Here is a 19704-nt window from a genome sequence, read left to right as displayed (position 1 = left end):
AACTTGTGTTTTACATCAAAGGTAAGAAATAACACTAATAGTTTCACTAATGTATTTACATATGTACTGTTAGTACCGGCACCTATGACCTTAAACCTGTCAAACGTATGAGTGATAACGTCCCTCGGTGTTGCCGAGTCGACGAGCACACTATTCACGGAAAATATTTTCTAAAGTACAGAATTGCTTATTTTACTTCAAAAGGCTATAAGCATAATCCATACATTAATTTGTTCTATAACTATCTCAAGCTAAGTTTTTTTTTTTTTTTTAAATTCATTTAGTGCATTCAGAGCTTTATAAAGGTCTTATGTTCAATGTTGTTGTATACCTTAACGTGAAAGCCTATAATTCACCCAAGGAAAGTCTAAAATCTGATAAAAATCACTTATAATGTGATCATCCTAGTTGTATCAATAATATACTAACAAATAGGTCAAAAACCCAGGTGGGTTTTAAAGTGGGTTTTTTTAGGTGGGTCCAACCCGAAAAAACCCACCGGGTTTTTTCGGGCTGGGCCCACTTGGGCAAACCCTGCTGCTCATTTAGCTTACCTTATCATGCACACTTACTGCAAAAGGTACAGATAACTTCTTGCGAACAAAATTCTTCATGAGAAATTTCAAGATATACCCATCCAGATGGTCACTCGCAAAGGCGTACAATGCCATAATGTATTCAACGCCGCGCCGATGTACTCAGTGTAAGAGTTTACTTTAGGCAATTCATTAGTTGCAATGACCATTTTTAATAGTTAATATTCATATTTGAGGAAATACACAAATACTTAGTGATTACGGTTCAGTTAGATTAGATTTAGTTGAGTTGCAATAGTAAAAATCACTATTGAATGAGCTCTTAAAATGTCGCCATATTGTCTTCTGAAAAACAAACAACGTTCAACAAAATACAATGATCTGAGTTTGAAAATATTATCTGATATCATTCTACCTCACACCCGCTTACTTGTCTTGCCCTGTAAGTAGATTCACGTGATTCATAGCTAAGGTTAATTCCGTTACGACCCGCCGCTATTTATTATATACACCAAAATAATCTAATTATTTATTATACAGAGTGGCCCACAACTAGGTAAGCAGAACCGTACTGATCAGGTCATTGCATTTTATATTATTTCTTATTGTTATCCATCAAGTAGATTTAGTTTTTCTATTATTTGAAGGGTAAGGGGAAAAAACAAGAAATGTTCATGTATGTGCTTTATCGGGTGATTTGTCCTATCTGTTGGTGACTCTTGGTACTATTTCACTGTATATGCCACGCATGCGTAGATGTAAAAATGTCCATGTAAAAATGAGCACAAGATTTAATAACCCTATTCTTTTTACGCGGTTTTTCAATATTAAAACGCAGTTTCCTCGAAAATCCAGTTTTGTGACATTCCTTCTTTTTTTCCCTTACCCATCATTTGTTCTTAATGTTTTTAACCTACACCTTAAACTCGGAAGAGCCGAAGCAAATGAACTTATAAACTAGAATGTTAAACTTGATCAATGCAGGGGTATATATCTACTTTTGGGGCACTCTACGTGGTAAACCCAACATAATCTAATCTAAACTACCTAATGTGTGTATATATATTTACAGGATCAAAATTCTCCACGAACACAGAAACCATGCTCTTGGGCCAGCTACTCCTGAACAGTTTGACGACCTTTCCATCTCGTAGGCGACGAAAACCAACATTAAACCAAGGAGACAATAAAATGTAAAAGTTACGTAATATCTCATAGAATGGGCAGCACCCATTGGAGCGGATCGTTCATTTCAATAATTACTTCTATTAGCTCCTCATGTCTTGTGTTTGACTTGAGATTACACCCTACTTGACATTCAGGAAAGCCACTATGTGCCTGTATAGCGGAGTTACAAGCACAACCAACTCTTCTTTATTAAGTGAGAAGGGCACGTGCGGGCGTCAACTACTTACACCGTTACAAAGGGTTAGTCACTTGTCCCTGTCACCAGGAGGGCTGATAAGTTTTCCCATTCAATAAATGTCATCGTAAATCTTGAACTTCGAGAAAAGTGTTGGTTTTATTTGTGTGTGAATCATATACTCGTATATGTATTTTTGTTGACTGATTGGAGGTTAATGGAGACAGTTTATTTACTTTCAAAAACAGTTCGTTAATGTCTTACAAGCACGAAAGCTACTCTATCAGTGTATTTTTATTTTTAAAAATGTATAAGTTGTGAAAATTTATCACTTGAATAAGTATAAGGGTTAACTGCCACAGCTGGCGGCCCCGAAATGCAAAATTTACGGAGAAATGAACAAAATCAGATAAAATGTCATCATGAGAGTTCGGTAACAAACAAACAAAAGGTCATCAGTGTAGGTTGATTAATAAGGAAGAAAATCGATGTTAAATTCTAGACTATATATCTTCGCAGATTGAAGCGATATGAAGTGAACAGGAAGTAGTGCATAACACGACACTGTTTCAAACCCACAATGTTACTAACTAACGTAGAATACTGCTGTAATGGAGGGGAAATATATAAATGTAGAACGGAAATTAGTAAGAGGGAAGTTCCATTCGAGATAAATATAGTGAAATGGGGTAAAATGTTGGGGCTGTGTTTTATACCGTACGGATCTTCCATGTTATGGGGGACGAAATTTGAAAAATCCACGGAAGAAGTCGTGCATTTGATTTTGCAATAGGATTGTAAAAGTAAATTTTAAAAAATATCGGGACGGTACATATTAAATGCTTAATAAAACACGATTTTGTGGTAAGTAAGAGTTCGTAATTTAATTATAAAAATATGCGTAAAGCGGGATAAAATCGGTGAATAAAAATTCAATGTAAGAACACCATTTTCCTTGGCAATTACAATTAGTTACCTTTTATTTGTTCCACTCATCAATCATCATGATATGAGCTCATGCATGACTATATTAAACAATATTCGATTTTTTAAAAAATAACACTAAACATCCTCATTGAATAAAAGTATCATTTAAACAAAAAACAGTAATAGAAAAAAAAAAAAACTTTAGTGTTCACAGTTTACTTACGCAAATAACACCTAAGCATTGCTTCAATGTTCTCTGGTGTTATATTTGTACTTCTGTCGGTAAGTATGTCATTGTAAGAAGAAAGAGAACTCTCCACATCAACATTCGAAACTGATATGTACACTCATGTCCAAAATTATTATCGCGTGTCTATAAATATGTTGTTGTAGGAATATAATTTGATAAAGAATTCGCCCAGTATTTCTTATAATGTTAGTATGTGTATAATCGGCAAAGACATGTATGTGGCAAATTTCATGTCAAAAGAGTAGTAAATAAGAATAAAACAAAAATAAAACTTTTCTTGTCCATTTAGAAACCTTTTGGGATATAGTATACATGAAGCTACGTCAGTTCCCGAAGGAGCAGGACGCTCATACTTTTAGGGATTATTCATTGAGTATGTACGAACTTACAAAGGGGATAACAAAGCGACTTTTATTTACTTATCGACTGATACGAAAATAAAAAAGAACGTACCTGTACTTTATATCTGCATGTGTAGTGCCCTTGTACTTTATCTATGACTATGTGTGTGTGTGTGGGGGGGGGGGGGGGGGATTTAACGCATATCGCATGTCTTGTGCACATGGATACTTCTTACTATTGCACTACGTAGAAAATTTATGGTATTTCATGTAGAAGTGGTAATAGAATTCAGAAGAAACGCAGATCAGGGGGTTCTCATGCATACTATTACCACATTTTGTTTAAACTCATTCTAATTTTCGTATTTATAATTCTTATCCTATGAAATTTACAAGTATACATTTCCCTATTATATAAATATTATGAGCATCAAAAGTACCCTGCAAAATCATTATCAAATTATATTCTTACAAGAAAACAGTAATAGATATGCGACAATTATTTTGGACATGAGTGTACATTAGTTGGAGGCACTTTCCAGCGATTTCTGAATCCTAATCTAATACACCCTGCAACATTCCTTCCACACTATCCACTTCACCAGTAGATACCGTTCGGAGATTATTTGTAAAATTTCAAAAATTCATTGTGGTCTACTTTCTCAAAAAATGGGAATTTTCATCACATTGCTAGAAAACTTACCATCATGTTTTGCAACAATGAGCTAGGGAAGATAAAAGAATGATGTCAATGCCTTAAAGCTCTCACCAGTTGAATTCTTTTTAAGCATGTCAGCCAGTTTGTTGCTGCTGATAACGCAAATCCTGTTTTTTATTTATTTATTTATTTATTAACATTTAGAGACTCTTCCACCGATATTTATCTTTCACACCATTTTCACAAAACAACTAGTTCTTCTTTTTGTGATTTTCGCCTTCATTGTGCTTCACACAGGAATCGCGTCGCTTCCAGTCTAGTGTAACATTACAAAATTTACACATAACTATTTTTTCACGTGCATCAAAAACGTAGTAACCATAATCTTTAAATTCGTGCTCTGTGGAAACATATTGTGATTTTCGGCATTGTACCGGTTGCTTTGCCGTTGGCCAAGAAAACAGACAGAGAGGGCTCGCGCAAGACACCCAACAGTCTAATATTTCATTGTGGTAGACAAATGAACTAGTAGTGTTTACTCACGGGCAAGTATGTAAAAGGGAGAAATAATGGCAATCAATAAATCGTAAAAGCGTCGAAAAATTGTTACTTTTGCGAAAATTTCGTGGAATATCGAGACTTGTTGCAAATTTCGCTAATTAAGACAGAATTTCGCGTTTAATCTCGAGCGTTATATGGTCTAACAAATAGTGAAAAATATATATTTTAAGTACACAACATTTTCAGCCAAACCCTATACATTTCGCGTGTCAATAAAAAATCGTCTCTCTAATAATAAGGTAGAAGTACGAAATGGAAAGTGTGCTCTGTACACCACATAATACTCAATAACATACATATGGTAAGTGCTTTGTCAAGGCAGTCTGCAAAATTATAATGCAAGTATCGCAAAGCATTGCGATACACAAAGCATATGTTTTATACCGCATGGATGTTTTTCCACTATCCTCATTTATACGTATATCCACCGTCGCTGACGCGCCTTTGCCCTACGGACGCACCCCCTTGCTGCCATTTGGGCTCCCTGTTCCGCTTCTACCTTGACAAGGTTAGATAGCATCCATGCTTTTAAGTGGCCACCTAGCACAAGTTGTTTCGTGCTTAATGCACTGCAGCTCTTATGCCATACATCCACACACTGTATTTATACTCAGTCCTCGTGAAGTCAATCTGCACCTATTAATGGAGCTCCTTCTTTAAGAAACACTAAGACAGTAAGATACATGTGTTGCTGAAAGAAATTCACTTTTCGTGAATGTTTTAAGTATTTTCCCATTGAATGGTTAGCACCTGGGAAAGAAGTATTTTCGTATGCGTTTTGCAAGTTTTAATATCCTAGGGACATGTATGATAGGAGACTGCACCCCAAACGCCCCTGAAACACACAACAAAGAAGGATGATATCATTCACAAACTTTTAGTAGCTGTTCCGAAGCTATATCCTCCACTGCAGTAAGAAGTTAAGGATTGTTTTAATAATTTCCGAGTAGTGCGCAGTTTCCAATACTTAACAGTTCAAAGGCACTAATTTTGCAAAATAATACTATATAGATTAGTTTATAGATAAGTTTCGAATAGAATCTCGGTTTTAGAAGACTCGGAGTGCACTAGTGTTGAAGATACTTGGATTGAAATTAGAGATAGCATTAAAAGTTCAGCAATAGAAAAATTGGGACACGCGGAAATACGTAGGAACAAACCATGGTTCGACCAAGAATGCATTAAACTAGTAGAGAAGAGAAAACAGGCAAAATTACGGTGGCTACAAAATCCGAATGAAATAACTACACAAAATTTCGCAGATATCAGGCGGGAAACTTCCAAAACTTTTAGAACAAAGAAACGGGATTTTTTGAAAGCTAAAATTAAGGAACTTGAAGATAATAGTAAAAATAAAAATATTCGGGACATGTATAAGGGGAGCAGCGAATTTAAGAAAGGCTATCAACCTCGTGCTTATATATTAAAGAAATCTGACGGAACAGTTCTCACTGATACGGATAGCCTCTTAAATAGATGGAAAAATTTCTTTGACGATTTGCTGAACACGTAGCCAAAAACTAATGTGCGTGGAGAAAAGGAGATACACACCGCAGAAACGTATATTCCAGAACCCAATCGAATAGAAGTAGAAATCGCTATAAAGAAATTGAAGAAACACAAATCTCCGGGTGTAGATGAAATTCCGGCTGAGTTAATTTTAGTTGGAGGCGAAAAATTGTGGAACAAGATACACAAACTCATTCTCCTTATCTGGAACAAGGAAGAATTGCCACAAGAGTAGAAAGAGTCAATCATTGTTCCAATTCACAAGAAAGGCGACAAAACTGACTGTAATAATTATCGAGGCATTTCCCTTCTGCCAACATCCTATAAAATCCTTTCAAATATTCTGTTAGCAAGATTGACCCCATACGCAGATGAAATTATTGGAGATTATCAGTGCGGATTTAGACGAAATCGATCAACTACCGACCAAATATTTACCATCCGCCAAATACTCGAAAAGAAGTGGGAATACAATACCCCGGTACATCAACTATTTATTGATTTTAGAAAGGCTTACGACTCGGTTAGGAGAGAAACATTATACAACGTTCTTACAGAGCTTGGAATACCGAGAAAGCTAATTAGATTAAGATATGTTTAAGTGAATCCCAAAGTAAAGTCCGGGTAGGAAAATTTTTGTCCACGAGCTTCCACGTCGAAAATGGCCTGAAACAAGGAGATGCGTTGTCGCCATTATTATTTAACTTTGTGCTGGAATACGCCACAAGGAAAATCAAAGATAGCAACCAAGGCCTAGAGTTGAACGGCATTCACCAGGTTATGGCATATGCTGATGATGTAAACTTAATAGGGGATGATAGGAGAACAGTAGAAATAAATGCAGAGATATTATTAAACGCTTGCAGGGACATGGGTTTAGAAGTAAATGCAGAGAAAACTAAATACATGGAAGTGCGTCGGGACCGTAATACGGCAAATTGTGGAGGCGTTAAAATATTAAAGAATACTTTTGATAAAGTGGATACTTTCAAATATTTAGGATCAATATTAACAGACGAAAATCATATTCACGAAGAAATTAAATGTCGACTGAAAGCAGGGAATTCGTGTTACTATTCGGTTCAAAATCTCTTGTCGTCGCGAATTCTGTCGAGGAATTTGAAGCTTAAAATATATAAAACGATAATCATGCCTGTTGTTCTGTATGGTTGCGAAACATGGTCGCTTACTCTGAGGGAAGAACATAGACTGAAAGTATTTGAGAACAGGATCCTGAGAAGAATATTCGGACCCAAGAGGAACGAGAATGGGGAATGGCGGAAGCTTCATAACGAGGAACTACATAGTTTATACGGTTTACCCAACATTGTTAGGGTCGTCAAGTCTAGGAGGCTTAGGTGGGCAGGTCATGTAGCTAGAATGGAAGAAAGTAGAAACGTTTTCAAAGTCTTGACTGGTAGACCCATAGGAAAACGACCATTAGGAAGACCTAGGCGCAGATGGGAGGATAATATTAAGATGGATCTCGCAGAGATATGAATACAAAGTAGAAACTGGATGCAATTAGCTAAGGATAGAAGTCAGTGGAGAGCTTTTGTGAACGCGGCACTGAACCTCCGGGTTCCATAGGCGATAGAGTTAGTTAGTTAATACTATATAGATGCATACGGATGAAAGAAAGAGCAAATGAAACATGAAAATAAGAAATATTGTGAATAACAATGAATAGTGAAGGCCTGAGATGGAACAGGGGTACGGTAATTGCAGGTAAGGTATATGAAAGTAAGAACAGATAACGTTAAAATCAGGTTCTTGCGGGCGGGGCCGCTGTTTCGCAGAGTATAAATTACGCACAAGTTATAATGAAATTGTGAATTTAAAAAATACGCATATTAGAGTTCAGAAAACTTAATGTTACACTTCGCATGGTATTTATGGCGTCGGTAATTTTGTGATGGCTTGTCGATTGGAGAGCGATATTTCTTATTTGCTCGGAATGCTGGTTTGTTGTATAATTTGTGGTGAGTAATATTGGAACTTTCTGGCAAGGGAAGGTTCTAGATTACTGGTCCCCAATGTAGGTTAGTAGCTGGGTCGGTTTCTTTCTGTACTAAAGTTTATACATTTGACTTATACAGTATTACCAAGCGAGCGTCAGCGAGTAAAGGCGGGTTAGAGCCCCACAGGGCATGTTTTCTGTCTTTATTATTGCTCAATAGGAAGAGAGACCAGTAATCTAAAACCTTGCCTTCTGGTAATATTTTGGAAAGCATTTTAAGATGATTTTTTTTCAGTGACGTTTTTGACGAGGGGTCTGGGTGCTGCAGCCCCACCCCCCATGGAGATTAGAAAATAATCGTAGGAAATGTATTACGATTTACTTAATTTAGCCTACTGATGTTTTTACTGGCGGGGAGGGGGAGGAAGTGCTAGACTTGAAAATAATCGTCATGGTTATTCTGTGTATTTGTTTAAATTTCTCATTTGATAAATTAGATGTTATTGAGTAATATTGGTTAAGTTTAGAGTTACCCCTCCGCTTTTTATAAAAATCAGGAAAATTTACAAGAGAAATGAGGTAAGAAATGATAATTTGAAGCTTTTATTTTTTATGTTTAGAAATGTAAGTTCGGCACGATAGTTACATTTAATGCGAAAAAAGATATGTGGAAGTTAGTACTATTTGCCGGATGCGGAAGCATAATGAAGAAAACCTTTTAAATCTTTGTGAAGCCCACGGAGTACTGAAGTCAAGTGAAATGTAAAAATTTTCAATACTTTGAGCACTGTTTTTTGGATGTTGCAAAGTCCAAGGGCACCTTCAGACTGGAGGGGCAACCCTAAACTTAAGCCAGTAATATTGTTGTTAATTTCGTGTGGTTAGGTTATCAGTATGTTCAGCTAGTTTAGAAGCTGCTTGTTGTTTTAACTGATATGCGTGGGTTATAATTGATTCATTTGATATAGTTTCCATATTAGTGCAGGTATCCGTTCTTAAGTGTGTTTTGATTCTTGGGAGTAGTATGGCAGTAAGTCCTTTGTAACAGGTTGTCTGTTTCGAGAAACACTGGGAGTGTGTTCCAATGAAACGTTTCCAGTCACTGGTCGACACAAAGTAAACTCTGCCGTGTAATTCCTTGTCTCTGTGTAACGATACCAAATGAAGCGTTTCTGTACACCTGCAGCCATGTTCAGGTTACAAATGCTCGTTACTTTTCCACAAGCAAAAGGAACCCTTCGCGAAGTAGCTTCTTCGACTTGCAAAATAGTTCCATATTATCAAGCACACAAACGAGCAAATTATCCATTTTCCCGGTAAATTTTGCTTGAAACGGAGGACTAACTTCAGATATTCACGAAATTTGTACAGCTCCATATTATAGCCTAGTTTCCCCTCCAATGTCACCTGTACCTAATACAGTCATGTGATGCGCGAACAAAATCTTTTGCAATGAACAAGTATCTAGTGGTTTAAATGTTGAACATTCGTTTCGAGATGTCTTTAAACTTAACAACGTTTATGAGTTGCAACATAGCGGAACACTTGTCTGTACCGGTACTGATAAATAATCTTGAAATTGACATAAGAAACACCGGTTCAACCTATGCTTTGTTTCACAAACTTACGCCTCCAGGCTAGAAATTACTCTCTTTTTGAGGGTAGTTCATGTCAAATTTCCAACTTTTTAATCGTGTAGTTTTCACTATTGGAAAGATCGACTTGACAGTTTGTCTAGAACTCCCATACACTAAAGAGAACAAAAAAGCAAGCAAAAACCGGGAAAGACATTTCAACGATAGCGATAATTTGAGTACTGTTATTTATATTTTCAATGAGACCGTTTAAAAATCTACCAAAAGTAAAACAACAGTGTATAAATACACATATTTATATGACGTTAACTATATTAACAATTGCATAACAAAATTACTCCTTACCTATAGAAAAACAATATTTCCTTCTCTTATTCTTGTGCAGTAACAATGTTGTCAGTTACTAAATCATACTAAATCTGGTTCAGTGTTGCCAGGCCAATCAGTTGGAAAAGCAGGAGACTCGAGAATAAAAAACAGGAGAAAGCAGTAGTCATATACAGTGGTGGCGTTTGAAAAAAGAAATGAAATCTTTAAAAAATGAGTTTTACGTCTCACGATTATGCCGGTTAGGCTAAAGGAGACAGTGAGGATGAGTAATGAATGAAATGGTGGAATGAAGAAAGTGGGAGGAAACGGGAGAACCCCGAGAAAACTCACGCACACGATGTTTGTCCACCATAAAGTTCACTTGGTGGGGGCTGGGATCCAACCCGGGACCCCAAGCATCAGAGGTGAACGCTCTACCACCGAGCCACCGCGGCCTCAGTTGTGGCGTTTGAGTGTAAATCCAGGGAAGGGCCAAAAATTGCCATTCTTAAGGGGACAGTGGTCAAAACAAGCAATCCAGAATTTATTACTAATTTCATTTCAAAATAAAGCAATACATACAAAACATAAATTTGAATTTTAATTACTTCAAAATAAGTTTCATAAAGAATATTTTTTCCGATTATTAGGAATCTTCTGGAGGTAGAAAGACCGCCATGCCCCTAATTGCGTCTAATGGCTATAGAATACCTAATTGCCGCTCATGCTCCCTAATGCCATAGAACAAATGAATTTTACGCAGCAAAAAGCAGGAGAATTTGAAGCTGAATTTTCCGCTGCAAGGAAAAAGCAGATTTTTTTTATTTTTTTTTTTCGCAGTAGACCAGTAGAACATAGAAAAAGCAGGAGATCTCCTGCAAAACAAGTAGATCTGGCAACTCTGATCTGGTTGTCAGTGTCTTAACAGAATATTTCCCAACAGGGACAATAAAATTTCCCGATTAGATGCAAAATTTCCCGCCAATTAAAATACATGTTTTAGCATATGTTATTCCACTGGCGTCTCTGGCATGTAAAATTTGGGGGGGGGGGGCATCAAAGAAAGTAATTTGAATGGTAATACCTAACCCAAACTGTTTATTATTTTCTATTCCATTTGTTACCTTTCTGCTTACATTCACGGACCCCCTGAGAATTCTTAACTGTTAAAATCGTTTCACAGCCTGAATATTATATTCCAAATAAATATAAATTAATATTATTTATATGTTATTCTGTCGTTAGTAAATAAATTAAATTAGAATAATATATTGAATGTACTTATAACTATTAGGGGAGACGCGTCCCCCCGCCAGAGACGCCCGTGATTTATTTTGTTTATTTTCAAGCTTTGTGTATAGAGCGATTGTTCAAATAAGATCATTTTCTAATTATTTTCACTCTTATGGCTTGTCCAGTAATAATACGAACAACCTTGTTACACTTGCAATGCATGATGGCGAGGTGAGTGGGATATTCTGGAAGAGTCAGGGAATTTGAAATTTCCGGAAGTTACGCAATTCTTAAAATTTCTGCTACTAGTCAGGGAGATTTCAAGCTTCTGGAAGCATAATGCCGGTTGTGTAACAGCGTGGACATTTTTAGGCGGATTTTCATGCCCGCGTTAGAACGGAAGCATCACATGTAGCGTATTCATCGTAAATTATTTTCGTTCTCATACATCCGTGCGTGTATTGCGCCAAATTACTACTCGTTAGCTAATGCGCATGCGTAAAATAGAAAGTTTGCGACTTTAGTTTGTGATAATGGATTCCCGAAGGAGAGCTATCGTTTTAGCTGGAATATATTATATTTCAAAACGCCGCCGTCAGAAGTATGTTAGGAAAATGTGGTGGGTTCACCCCATTTTCCAGCTTCGACGAGAATACGGAATATACAGGAACCTTTTCTTTGAATTAAAATCCGATCCGGATAAATTTTATAAAACAAATAAAAGTATTTATAAATCATACTAAAGCATGTTTCAAATTACATTGCTTTTATTTTATATAGGGATTGATAATTTGTACATACCAGTTATTGTATGAACTATCTATTGTTCCCGGTAATACAACTAATTAATTACACAAATATAAAAGTACTAACCATCGATACCAATATTTTCAGCAATTTGATGGCATGTTTTTGTCCTTAATACTGAATCCTTGTATTTCGGATACTTAAGGTTGTCCAAATTTTGTTTTCTCTTACTTGTTCTACGAGCAGTTCTTCAAACGTTGTTCTTACCTCCGCCATGTTAGTCAGTGAATACAATAGTGTACGCGCGCTACTTCCGTCAGAATTGAACAAATTTCTACTCTGACGCGAGTGTAGCGCGCCATCTCCGATGCGTGATTTCATTGGCTGTTTAGCACAGTCGCTCGCAACTCACGGAGGTAAAGGACACATGAAAATCCGCCTTTTATCATAATTTTTCCTCATTGCATCCTTGCACTATCAAACACGTTCTTTCAAAAACAATTTTCTACTATTCCTTTAATCTGTCATTTGGAACAGACAGTAGTTGAAGGAGTAATAAAAACAAAAATGTATGTGAAAAGAAAGTTATGTGAAAAGAAAGTATGTCAACAGAGAAAGGAACGCAGATATTGTAAAATATTTTACAAGACACTATTGAGTTTTTACACTCATGTCTAAAATTATTGTCGCATGTCTATAAATATGTTGTTGTAGGAGTATAATTTGATAACGAATTGGCCCGGTACTTCTTACAATGTTAGTATGTGTATAATTGGCAAAGTGGACAATTTTGTCAAAAGAGCAGGAAATAAGAACAATAAAACAAAAATAAAACTTTCTTGTCCATTTAGCAACATTTCGTTTTACTCACTCTAATTTTCGTATTTATAATTCTTTTCCTATGAAATTTACCACAAATAGGGTCTATACATTTCTCGATTATACACATGGTATCAGTATTAAAAGTACCCTGCAAAATCATTATCAAATTATATTCTTACAAGAATACAGTCATAGATATGCGACAATTATTTTGGACATGAGTGTAATTTTTATAATAGTGAATATGTACTTTTTGTAATAGTTGAGGTCGTAATGAAAGGAAAATTGTTATATTTGAATGAACAGAGGAAGAACGTAAATATTGTAAAATCATTTTCAACACTTTTTTTTTTTTTTTTTTAATTTTGCTCGAGATTTCTTCGTAGTTTGTTATTAAAATACTTATCAACATATCCTCATTTTATCGCCCTAACAAACCAATATATGTTGATAGTAAAGTAGTTTAGATTGATTGGGCCTTCAGTGTTTTATGTCATGCCCCCTCCCCCCGTTACGAAATCCTGGCTAAACGAACCGGTATATGTTCCAGTAAAATAGTTTAGAATGATCGAGCCCCCTGGTGTGACAACCACAGTATTTCATGTCATGGACTCCCCCCCCCACCTTCACAAAATCCTGGCTACGTGCCTGGTTGTGATTAGATAATAAGGGATTTTTGTATTTTTTACGTTACGAGAACTCTGCAAGATGATATGGAATTGGTCCCTTATCAGGCAAACAATCAGCTGTCTAGCATTTGTTTAATCAAGCTCGACTCTAGCCATAGGAGTTAAATACGTGGTTCTGATTGGTTGAAATTATCTGTTTCTTGCCATGTAGCTTACATACAGCAATATTGAAATGCCATTTGCTGTCGGTCCTTTGTCCGAGTGTGCTATCGTAACGTGTTATTAATGACAATCGTTTTTAGCATGGGTTCAAACACAGTCGAAGGAAAGTTTTTATATTGTTTTGAATTTTCGTAACAATTTTACCATTAAAATAAGACAAAAATAATATTCATTTACCCTTCTACGTAATATATAATGCATTAAAAGTGAGTTAGTTAAGTCAGGAAACATAGCTGAGCGAGCGGCAGCGAGCGAAGGGGGTTAGAAGCTCCGTAGGGCTCGTTTTTTTTTTTTTTTGCACCTTTACCCCATGATAATATCACGTGACATTACGTCACACTCGGGTGGTCCAATTTCGAACCTCACCCGCTTCCTTGTGACCATGCATATTTTTTTAAAAAGGTAGCACTTGAAAAAAAATATGACTCATGTTCTTACTAAATGTAATTCAAACCTAATTATATTTTTATTTTTATCAACACACAAAGTGACAATTTTCTTCTATTAGTACAATACACTATACATGCACCAAGCGGTTTGGACGATCGCTAACTGCAACCAATCAGAAACGTGTATTTAGTTCCTATGGGTAGGGTCGAGCATGAAAAAATATGTAGCTGTCTTTTACTTGTGAGATTAGGTTTTACTAACACGTTAGAACGGACACAAGGGCGGATTTTCTTACAAGCGTGTACAGTTCGCGGCATAGAAATTGTTACAAAAATTCTAAGTCCAAATTAATAACAAACTCTTGCCCCGTTTTCTTATGCATCCAGAAATACATGTCTCAATCGATTAGTTTCTTCTAGTACGATCCAACTTCAACTCCTCCTCTCCTCCACCTCTCCTTGTCTAAAGCAGTGTGTGTGACGTAGTACATTCTTTTCATTCAGACGAAAAAAAAAAAGAATCAAGTTTATAATGTTATAGCTCTAAAATAGACTTTTACATTCGTTTGTTCTGAAATAACTTTAAAGGGTCTACTTTTCTTTTTTAAAGTCATACAATCCTCCCATAGCTTCATTAATACCTTTAGTTTCATTCTTTCCCTTCTTTAAAGACTGCAAGCTAGTAAGATGCTCCCTAAGAAATCTATGGAAATTGCCAATAACGGCAGCAAGTTTTGTGTCCCTAAAGTCTGCAATGTACGCACAGAGCTCGAGAATATCTACTGACAGAAATGAGTGTTATTCAATGATTCATTTCATTTCTTTTCAGTAATTGCAAGCAAATGTTCCAAGAGCGTCATTTCGGCAGGACAGGAGGGTGTAATTTCTTCTCCCTTGAGCCTCATAAATACATATTGTTTGAGCAAACATATAGTAATACACAAATAAAAAAGTGAAAAAAAAATGTCGGCGGAGACTACCCCCCCCCCCGAATAAAATCTAAAATGACGCTGCTTTTAGCAACAAACCTATAGAGTTACCTAATCACATTGCTAGAGAGCTTACATTTGGTTTCAAGAGTCAAAGGTTTGATCTCAAGCCATATGAGTTCCTGGGCGACATTGAGAGAGACAGGCAGAGAGAGAGAGAGATTGAAATATGGAGACAGAGAGGAATGATTTATATACACAGATTTAGAACTGGGGAAAAATGATCGGACAGCATTCGTATTATGACAAAAAAATGTGATTTTGTGATACAGAAGAAGGGAAGGTTTCAAACTGCGAGGATCACATTAGGCAGTTATCGAATTAAGGTAGAGAACACTTTTGAGAACATCAGATGATTACAAATGGAGATAAAGATCTTGAGAACTGAGGAATTAAGAATTTAAAAAATCTGAAGCTTCTGAGACGGGTTTCGAACCGCGAACCTTATAGTTATCAAACCATGACTTTATCCATTCTGCTACGGAAAACTCTGTGCTCATGCACATAGGTTTCCTTTAGCTACATTGAAAGCTAACTTAATGGAATATTCCAAAAGTTGACTTGGTGGATGCGCCGTTCTGATAGGATATAAACCATTTGTAACTTAGTTACAATGTGCATAATGAACTTCTCCTTGATCAGAACACTTTTTAGAGCAGAAAAATTTGTTACTATTGTGTTAATTAGGTTACATTTGATAGAACCATCTGATAAAGTAGTGCCAAACCCTGTGCGCCATTGTTAGGTGAATGGTTAATGTAAGTTACTCCTACTTGTATGGTCCGAGCTTCGAATCAAGACCATTCTTATTGATTATTTTCTTTGAGCTAGGCTCATACTGTGCATTGCACAAGTTCAATTTTGAAGTAATGTAGTCACAGCTAGTTTAATTCGAAATTATTTTCAAATATGATATTTGTTATTACATGCGTTTCTTTAACTTGCAGTATTTCAAACTTGATATTAAATCTTACAACCTTAATGTAACTCATTTCCCTACGGCATATCATCATGAATGTTTGCACAACGAGGACAGGCAGGCGTTAATACAAAATTCAGTTTTTACTGGAATGTATGTATATATATATTTAGAAAGTTTGACTCAGAAAAAACGTACAGTGCAACATTGATTCTTGGAGGAATTTCAAACGAGTTTACTATACGTATAAATTACCATCACAACAATTTACTGTGGGGTCTAAGACACTGAAACCATTCCAGGGAGGGAAAGGGGTTATAAGTAAAAAAAAAATAATAATAATAATAATAGAAAATGAAAAGTATTGTGTTAAATTCATAGTTTTCTGGTTCGAAGAGTTGAATAGTGGCTACCAGGTGGCACTCCTCACTTGTTTGTAGCCTTGCATAAATGGAAAATTGTTTTAAAAGTATATTTTACATTCAAGTATGATTGTTTTGAAAAAAGCTTGTCGTTCAACATTATGTTTTATAATTATTTTCTACTGTATTTCTTATTTATAATAACATATTTTCTATATATATTGTATTCTATGTTATACTTTTCTTAATTACATTTTACGTCTTACATTTGAAGAGGAGCTTATGACAATTCAGAGCAGCAGGGACATACACAGAATGCAGGCCTTGGCAATTCAGAGCTCCTGCTCCACGAAATCCCTACTTTTCTGTAAATTATATCTAATTTTAGAGATGATGAGAGACATTTTAGTAAAACATGCCCTCAAAAAGCCTTGTCTACGCCCCTGCAAAGCAGTGAAAATTTTAGAGCGCGAGTAGTTAGTAAGGTTTCTCCAGAAGTTATACCTCCAGTAATTCCGAGTGTTATATCAGTATTTGTGCATTATTACTTTTCACCCGCAGTGTATTGAAACGCACTAAAAAGGAACAGTTCTGAATTCTTCACTGGCTCCCCCTATGACATCATGCCAATAGGGTCAACCTTGGACATATCCACATCTGAAATATCACGTTTTATTTCAGTAATTCCGAAAACTATCCATTCGACACAAATATAGGATATTTTCGATTCTTTTTGCCTATCACTCTCCCATTGTCAACTCTATGCCAACCAAGGCTTGATTTGGACTTACACAGCATCCACAGTGTCACCATTCATCTTTGCACATGAATTCGACACTAATATCGTTCGTATTTGACGTCTTTTACATGCCATCTTCACCTCTTGGTAGGGGTGGTTTCAGTGTCTCGCCCTCATAACTATGGAGAAATTTCAACCAACGTAAGTATAATTATAAATTACCATTTGAAAAATAAGTGTACACGTGATCTTTGTAGGAAAGGAATTGGTTAACTACTTTTTCGATATCAATGTATTGCCTTTTTTTGCTTTCCATGGTAAAAATTGCCAAAGGGCTCAAATTCATCTGCACAATTGTGCTATGAATATAGGTTTTAGTGATTTAATTCACTGAATGCTCGCTTAGATGTTGCTCTCGTCACAGGAAAAGTGAGATACAGTTGTAAAAGAAAAATGAAATGAAATATTTAAGTTTTACGTCTCACGTTTAAGTTTTACTTCCCTATTACGCTAATGGTGATATTGATGCTGAGAAATGAATGAAATCGTGGAATGAAGAAGTGGGAGGAAACGGCAAAAACTTGAGAAAACTCATGCACACAGTGTTTGTCCATAATAAAGTTCATTCGGCGCTAGTGGGGATCGAACCAAGGACCCCATGCATCACAGGTAAAGTTATAAAAGAATAGGCGTCTTAACAAATACGGAACATTACTATTAATGAGAGTTATATAAAATTAGATCTTTAGCTATTTCATTCTATGGTAAACTTTCAATCAATCTTGTTCTTCATTACTGTCCGAAAACGTAAAGTTGTTGCTGCAAGGACGTGATAAATCTTTTCAGTAGACTTCACAGTCTATAGCTCCTTCACAACTTCTTTTTCATCTAAGGCTAAAGTAGTTGCATTTTAGACATTGCGGAAAAAGTGTGAAATTATATAAAAACCTCCAAAGTGGAATTACGAAACTTCACTGGGCCCCTTTTCGCTGTAGGACTTCCTCACCACACTCCCGTTAGTTACGCCGGGTGCATGATACAGTTTCGCCCTTTTAGGAATATTTTCTAAGGTAGTACGAGATTTTTTTTTACTGGTGTGTGAATTCAGTTGTATTTGTTAGAACTGTTTTTTTAAATGAGACGAAAGATCCTATCCTCAAACACAAATCATCTTTCAAAGCTCTAATGGAAAACGAAACGAATCGTCGTATATATGTTACGTTTTTGAAGAGAAAAAGAGCAAAACATTGATTGCACAAACGTATAATGGTATCATTTGCATGCCAATTTATAACTTATAAAACGTGTTGGCTTGTTAGATGAGGGGTCAGTAAACGGGATTCTTCTGTTGGTGGTCCTACCTTTGAATCTCGTCCATTCTTGTTGCGTTTTTCTTTTAGTTACACTGTGTTCGTGCATTCCAGATCTTCAAGCTTGAACCAAATTTAATACGTTAGTGAATTAAGAGTAGCTGACATTATTTTCAAATACGAGACGTTATTACATGCTTTTCCTTAGCTTACAGTACTCAACTTTGATATCAACTCTTCCATCCTTCATTTAACTCATTTCTTCACGTGTTTCGTTATAAAATTCATTAATCCTGACGGGAAAAAAATGCTTTACTACTTAATGGTGACTGCTTTGAAAGCAAGTGCAAAGTATGAGAATTAAATTTGTCATATCTGTAGTTTCGTGTGGAGAAGAAACAAATCTGTGAACCAAAGGTTTAAGAACAACTCAAGTTATTAATATAAACTTTGCCGAAGATTATTCACTTATATCATCATAAAATAAATAAGAAAGACGTTCTGAAACGAAGAAATACAACATACAACTTTGCAAGCGGAGGCAAAGAAACCTAACGTAACAAAACTAAAGACGATTTATTTACAACGTAGTGATCGTGGTTGAGTGCTCAAAGCACTCGATTAGTAATCTTGGTGTTCGTGGTTCGAATCCGTATCAGGCACTTTTTTACTTTAGGATTTTTGATGGCGATTGATCGACGATGACACGTTTTATTATATTCAGATATTTGAATACTCGGATGTTTCAATACATGAACTATCAAATCTTCAGGTATAATAATAGTAATAATAATACTTATTATCTCGTAGAAGATTAAAAGCTAGGAGCTAATTATCGCTCCGGTCATACCGTTATAAGCAGAAACGTGACATTTGGCAAGAATATTTGTTTTGTTTAATGTTTCCCACGAGAAGAGAAATTTCTCATCTTGTTTCTAAAACAAACAAAACAAGATGAGAATTAACATTTTACATCCGACACGGAATAAAGGTAAATCAAATTATCATGTCGCTTTAGAGATGAGAATCGAGACGAGATGAAAAGTATCGTAAACATTTCTCGTCTTGTTACGATTCTCGAAATAGTGCATGTCCATTGTTTAAGTAACAATTGCTCTGTAGACGGAATCTTATAAGCTTTTTGTTACTTTGTATTTTACAGCTCATTGAATTATGGTCTGTGTAGGTATTTTTTTTAGCAAAGCGTTTATACCTACCTCTGCATATCCTAAAAATTAATATATTATATGCCTTACTGTTGAGTGATATTGAATTATTTCTATTACAGTTATTTTTCTTAAAACATACAGTAGAACAATTTCTACATGAAATGT

The 19704-nt window shown here is 35.8% G+C and overlaps 1 protein-coding gene across 3 annotated transcripts in view; it reads right to left on the bottom strand.

The window, feature by feature from the left end:
• LOC145674627 (uncharacterized) overlaps positions 1-10137 on the bottom strand; it is a 42598-nt gene extending 32461 nt beyond the window's left edge. Inside the window, exon 1 of one of the 3 annotated variants that reach the window (XM_081744850.1) lies at positions 10046-10137. Coding sequence is in view for 1 of the 3 variants with exons in the window: in XM_081744843.1 (XP_081600969.1) it covers positions 4121-4126 (6 nt within the window). In the remaining 2 variants the exon portion in view is untranslated. Of the gene's footprint in view, positions 1-4120; positions 4142-10045 lie in introns of those variants that run through there. The other 2 variants (XM_081744852.1, XM_081744843.1) reach the window with 2 other exon arrangements.
• Positions 10138-19704: the final 9567 nt, after the last annotated feature.

The sequence above is a fragment of the Thermobia domestica genome, chromosome 2, assembly GCF_964235325.1.
Source record: "Thermobia domestica chromosome 2, izTheDome1.hap1.1, whole genome shotgun sequence".
Classification (NCBI taxonomy): Eukaryota; Metazoa; Arthropoda; class Insecta; order Zygentoma; family Lepismatidae; genus Thermobia; species Thermobia domestica.
The sequence above is the reverse complement of the archived record's forward strand: the minus strand, read 5'-3'. Positions and strand labels throughout refer to the sequence as shown.